This window comes from Monodon monoceros, unplaced genomic scaffold (genome assembly GCF_005190385.1).
Source record: "Monodon monoceros isolate NGI ecotype Baffin Bay Population unplaced genomic scaffold, NGI_Narwhal_1 Super_Scaffold_22, whole genome shotgun sequence".
In the NCBI taxonomy this organism is placed as follows: domain Eukaryota; kingdom Metazoa; phylum Chordata; class Mammalia; order Artiodactyla; family Monodontidae; genus Monodon; species Monodon monoceros.
The window spans coordinates 85,213,675-85,220,057 of record NW_021703779.1 but is presented as its reverse complement, the minus strand read 5'-3'; the positions used below and the strand labels follow the sequence as shown (position 1 = coordinate 85,220,057).

Genomic DNA, 6,383 nt, shown 5'->3' with positions numbered 1-6,383 from the left:
GTGTGTGTGTGTGTGTGTGTGTGTGTGTGTGTGTGTGTGTGTGTGTGTGTGTGTAAGTGTTTACCTTAAAAGAGGAAACTCAAGGGTCATGAAGTAAGGCTAGGAAGGAATGATTGTTTCATTGGTTGCTGGGACCCATGGGAGACCTAAACCAGGATCTAATACTCTCAATTCCTTACGTCTCTGGAATGCCTTCACAAGAACAGTTTTGCCTGAGTTGTCCAGTCCAATGATAATGATGGTCACATTCCTAGAAATGGGAAATGAGCCAAAGCTTTAAAAGTACTGTTAGTTCTTAGGCTAAAGAAAGAATTATACTCTTCCTTGGTGTTTGGGGCTCTGCCTGCAGTGGTCCCAATGCAGTAATAAAAGGCACAGCCAGGTGGTAGAAGGTGGTGTGGGGACCCCTCCCCAAAGCCTCCAAGGATGCTTTTCTTCCCTGATTCACTTGCCTTGTAGAATTGGCCATCCTCCCCCAACCCTGCCCTTAATCTTGTAGACACTACTTAGTCACTTCCCCTAATAATATATATCATAAAGATTTGTTCTTTGAGGGACTGTGGGCAGGTACATTGGAGGAAATGGTGGAACAGGTCTAGAGAAATAATTACAGTATTACCTTCGTGTCTCTTCAGTTGCCTTTACACGAGGCCAGCAGGAGGTCAGTATCCGGAACATGATTCAGCTTAGTTCTTTAATATTAAGGGAAACAAGTAAACAAGAAATCAGCCCCATTATTAACTCTGAACCTAAATCAGCTTATGAGTACACAGGTACTGATAAACAGGAAGCCTGGGACTGTCAGAAGTCCATTACTTCATTCTATCCAACCTTGTCTATGTCATAGAGGGAGGGACTGGTTATCGTCAACTCTAGTGGCAAAATGGGGTGATTTCTTATTAAAGCAACCCACATAGGCATGATGGCATCAGGTGTGACCTATCCCTTCAGCCATAGTTCATTCCTGTTACGAATATCTTCATGCAACCTTGGGGGTGCGGGTGGGGTGGAGAGATGCCTTGGAGAAGAACCAGCTTAGAGTTCAATTGGAAGACCTGTTCTAATGAACAACAGTTCATTGGGCTTGGTTCTCTTACTGCCTGTGCTTCCAAAATGTGGGTGTTGGTGACCCACTATCATAGATTTCATACAATTCCTAGTGCTATAAGGGATTTTAGAGATCATCTACTCTAATTGATTTCAAACATCAGTCCAGGTACCCTACTCTCAAAGATTCTCAGGGAGCAGCATAAGCTCCCCGGGTGATATCAAAGTACAGCCGTATTTGGAAGTGATTGCCTAAGTAGAAAGGGTAATTTACACAGTCACTTTACAGTTAATCCATGTTGTAGCATGTATTAGTATTTCATTACTTTTTATGGCTGAATAATATTCCATTGTATGGATATACCACCTTTTGTTTATCCATTCATCAGTTGATGGACATTTGGATTGTATTTACTTTTTGACTCTTATGAATAATCCTGCTATATACATGTGTGTACAAGTTTTGTGAGGACATATGTTTTTAGTTCTCTTGGGTATATACCTAGGAGTGTAATTGCTTGGTCATATGATAACTCTATGTTTAACCTTTTTAAGAAGTGTCAGATTGTTTCTACATTTTACATTCCTACCAGCAAGGCAGGATGGTTCGAATTTCTCCACATCCTCACCAACTCTCATTGTTGTATTTTTTTATAGCCATACTAGTGGATGTGAAGTGGTATCTAATTGTGGTTTTGCTTTATATTTTCCTAATGACTAATTACGTTGGGGCCAAGAGCTGGGGGAAGCTCTGGTTGGGTTAACAAAGGACTTAGGCTGATACTCAGATGGGCTTTTCTTAGCTATCTGATGAGCACAGTGTATGTGCCAGCTTATCAATGAATAACTTAGCAGGGTTCTGCAGAGTCACCCACTGTTTTAGAGAATAGCCATCCCCAAATAGGGACTCACATTTCATAGCATGTTTTAGAGCATAGTTCATTCCCTAGAAAATTATTTGGATTCCCATAAGGACCTCCTGGAGAATAGCTCTGGCTTATGCCAGATGAAAGGGAAACCTTATATGTGGCCTGTGATCCAAACCAGCCTTACTCCAGCTTTGCTCATGAAGCTGATAAGACCTGGAGCCTGAAACACCAGAGTCTGATTGTCTGGGTTCCATGATAGCCATCTCCCTTTGAGACAAGAAGTAGCAGCTTCATGTCTACTTCCTGATAATTAGCAGAGCTACCTAACTTGATCTCAGGCAGTCTGTATTTTAGTACCACTAAAAAAGGTCAAACTGGCATCACACAAATTCTTCATTAAGAACATGTCTTAAAGAAGGATCATGTACCACAATGTTCATTGCAGCTCTATTTAGCCAGGACATGTAAGCAATCTAAGTGTCCATCGACAGATGAATGGATAAAGAAGATGTGGCACATATATACAATGCAATATTAGCCATAAAAAGAAATGAAATCGAGTCATTTGTAGTGAGGTGGATGGACCTAGAGTCTGTCATACAGAGTCAAGTAAGTCAGAAAGAGAAAAACAAATACCGTATGCTGACACAAATGTATGGAATCTTAAAAAAAAAAGTTTCTGAAGAACCTAGGGGCAGGACAGGAATAAAGATGCAGACATAGAGAATGGACTTGAGGACACGGGGAGGGGGAAGGGTAAGCTGGGACGAAGTGAGAGAGTGGCATGGACATATATACACTACCAAATGAAAAATAGATAGCTAGTGGAAAGCAGCCACATAGCACAGGGAGATCAGCTCGGTGCTTTGGGACACCTAGGGGGGGGGAAAGGGGGGGGGGGGAGGGAGAGAGACGCAAGAGGGAGGAGATATGGGAGCATATGTATATGTATAGCTGATTCAGTTTTTTATAAAGCAGAAACTAACACACCATTGTAAAGCAATTATACTCCAATAAAGATGTAAAAAAAATAAAATTAAACCTACCATTTTCAGATTTCTTATCTACAGAATGGAGATAATGATACATTTTGCTTACCTTGGGGTGGTTAATTATGTATCTGATTAGAAGTTGGTTCTTTTTGGGTGATAGAAATAGGATGGGTAGAGTAATAGGAAGGTGTATTGAGCTTTCTAGCCTTCTTGCCAGAGTAACACAGCTTAGTTGCCCCCTTATGAAGAGTAAGTCCATGTCCTAACAGTGGCTGTCAAGGTTCTGGCATATCCATGGTAATCACTGCCTGGTTCATAGCAGCCAAACCCCCACATCTCCCTACCTTATCTGATTAAAGCTAATTACTAAATGAACTTTTTTTTTTTTGGCTGTGTTGGGTCTTCACTGCTCCGCGCAGGCTTTCTCTAGTTGCGGTGCGTGGGCTTCTCTTTGCAGTGGCTTCTCTTGTTGCGGAGCACGGGCTGTAGGTGCGCGGACTTAAGTAGTTGTGGCTCACAGGCTCTAGAGTGCAGGCTCAGTAGTTGGGGCACACGGGCTTTGTTGCTCTGTGGCATGTGGGATCTTCCCGGACCAGGGCTCGAACCCGTGTCCCCTGCATTGGCAGGCAGATTCTTAACCAGTGCGCCACCAGGGAAGCCCACTAAATGAACTTCTGGTCATCATGGTTTTTTTAAGTTTACAAAGTATTTATATAGAACTTACTATGTGCCAGCACTCTTTTTAGCACTTTATACATATTAAACTCACTTAATCCTTATTATAACAAAAAATAGGGGCTATCATTCTTTTTAAGAGATGAGGTTCAGTATATTAATGCATATATGTGGAATCTAGAAAAATGGTACAGATGAACCAGTTTGCAAGGCAGAAATAGAGACACAGATGTAGAGAACAAACGTATTGACACCAAGAGGGGAAAGTGGGGTGGGGGTGGGATGAATTGGGAGATTGGAATTGATATATATACACTAATATGTATAAAATAGATAACTAATAAGAACCTGCTATATAAAAAATAAATTAAATTTAAAAAAAAAGAGAGAGGTGAGGTTCACAAAGAGGTTGAGTAATTTGCCCAAGTTTACCCAGCTAGTTTTAGTGGTAAAGCCCAGAATTCAAACCCAGGCAGTCTGGTTTCAGAGTCTGTGTATTAAGTTAAGGGACTCACAGGCTGTGTGAGTGAGATTTCAGAGACCAGAGAAACTGCCTCAGCTCTGGGCCTTTCCATCTTTTCTGGACAGACTATATTGTACTTCTTCTTTTTTTTTTAAAGTCAACTTTAAAAAAAACTTTATTTTTTTAGAACAGTTTTAGATATACAGAAAAATTACAAAGATAGTACAGAGAGTTCCCATATACCCTGTACACATTTTCCCCTTTTATTAAGTGTTGACCTAAATCACATAGACTGCTGGTTATTTCTCCAGCAAAAATGGGTTTATTCGGGATCAACAGAGAATTACAATTTGGGGTCTGCAACCATGACAAGCCAAACATAAGTACCCCTCACAGCAGGGAGGAGAAAAGGAAGTTGGGTGGGCTATACTAAACAAAAAGTCCATTCAAGGAATTGAGAGTTTGAAGTATAGTGGCTTTTCATTGGCTGAGTTGTGACAATCTCATTGGCTGAACTCTTGTCAGGCAAGAAAAGGAAGTCTTCCTGTTGGTCTCTGCTGTTGTCATAGGGTGTGAGACCTCCCCCTTCTAGCCTCTTGACTATTTTAATTGTGGTTTTTGTTTATTAATTTTTACATTTCCTCCTTTTGATCATGATCGTTCTCCGAAAGCATCACTGGTTAAGAGTCAGGTTTTCTGGTTTCAGTGGCTTTTTGTCCCTCAGTGCCAGAAGGGACCTTTCCTGGGTGTAGTGTCCCACAATGCAGGGAAAGTGCACATACTGGAAACTTATTGAGGTCACATTTGAGTAACAAGGAAGGGCAGGAGGGACAACTCTGAGGCACTTTTTATCTAAAGTCCATATATCATCAAGATCATAGACATTGGAGATCATATGACATGTTGTATCATCATCAAAGGATTGGCAGACAAACTTCTGACAAGCCTGTCCTAGATATCTTTGGAAAGCTGTCTCATCAGATGTTGTCTGCTTCAATTCTGGGAACTATTTACTTTCAGGTCACCAGATGATGTGCAGGTCCACTCAGGGTGCGGTGCTTTCTTTACATGTGTCATGTGAATCAAAGAGTCTGTTCCCTGGAGTTTGATGGCACAAGGGTTGGTTAGCAGTACCTGATAGGGGCCTTTACAGTGAGGTTAAAGAGAGTCCTTCTGGAGGTGTCCTTTTTATAAATTTTTTTAATATTTATTTTATTTATTTTTGGCTGTGTTGGGTCTTTGTAGCTGCGTGCGGGCTTTCTCTAGTTGCGGTGAGTGGGGGTTACTCTTCGTTGCGGTGCGCGGGCCTCTCATTGCGGTGGCTTCTCTTGTTGCAGAGCATGGGCTTTAGGCGTGCGGGCTTCAGTAGTTGCAGCACGCGGGCTCAGTGGTTGTGGCTCGCAGGCTTAGTTGCTCCACAGCATGTGGGATCTTCCCGGAACAGGGCTTGAACCCGTGTCCCCTGCATTGGCAGGCAGATTCTTAACCACTGCGCCACCAGGGAAGTCCTGGAGGTGTCTTTTCCAGTAGATGAAATCTCCAGGCTGCGAGGGTGCTTAAGGTCTTTGTCTCCTGAGAGCGCACTGTGAAAACATTGCTCTACTAAAACATGGTTATTTTTTTTATTTATTTATTTTTTGCGGTATGCGGGCCTCTCGCTGCCGTGGCCTCTCCCACTGCGGAGCACAGGCTCCAGACGCGCAGGCTCAGCGGCCATGGCTCATGGGCCCAGCCGCTCTGCGGCATGTGGGATCCTCCCGGACTGGGGCACGAACCCATATCCCCTGCACTGGCAGGCGGACTCTCAACCACTGCGCCACCAGGGAAGCCCAAACATGGTTATTTTTAATAGAAGCGATTAGGCCTTTGCAATATTGGAGTATTTCTCATTTTGTCAGTTGTGGGGCAAAAGAGGTAGGAACCAAGTGCATTGAGTGACCTGTGACTATCTCAAAGGGTGAGCGTTTGAATTCCAAAAGGGATGGATATAAGATTTAGAAGGATCAATGGCAGTGCTTTTGGCCAACGTATTTGGAAGGCCCATACAAATTTTGCCAATTGAGTTTTAATAATGCCGTTACTTCATTTGACTAAACCAGAGGATTGAAGGTGCTAAGTGCAGTGAAACTGTTGTAAAACTGGCCAAACAGCACAGACGTCAAAAATACCTGACCAGTAAAATGGGTCCCTTGATCATTATGAAGTTTGAGAGGATTTTCCCAGGTAGGTATAATATTTTCCAAAAGGACTTTAGCCACAGAAGAGGCAGTAGCCTCTCTGCAAGGGAAGGCTTCAGTCCAGTGTGAAAACATTCAGGCCATGACCAAAACGTACTTA

At 42.6% G+C, this 6,383-nt stretch overlaps 1 protein-coding gene across 1 annotated transcript in view; it reads right to left on the bottom strand.

The window, feature by feature from the left end:
- Positions 1 to 1,099, bottom strand: part of ARL13A (ADP ribosylation factor like GTPase 13A) — a 10,149-nt gene extending 9,050 nt beyond the window's left edge. The window contains exons 1-2 of the mRNA XM_029240682.1: positions 620 to 1,099; positions 180 to 250 (exon numbers count right to left, since the gene is read on the bottom strand). Coding sequence (XP_029096515.1) covers positions 180 to 250; positions 620 to 678 — 130 coding nt within the window. The 5' untranslated portion in view covers positions 679 to 1,099. The remainder of the gene's footprint in view (positions 1 to 179; positions 251 to 619) is intronic.
- Positions 1,100 to 6,383: the final 5,284 nt, after the last annotated feature.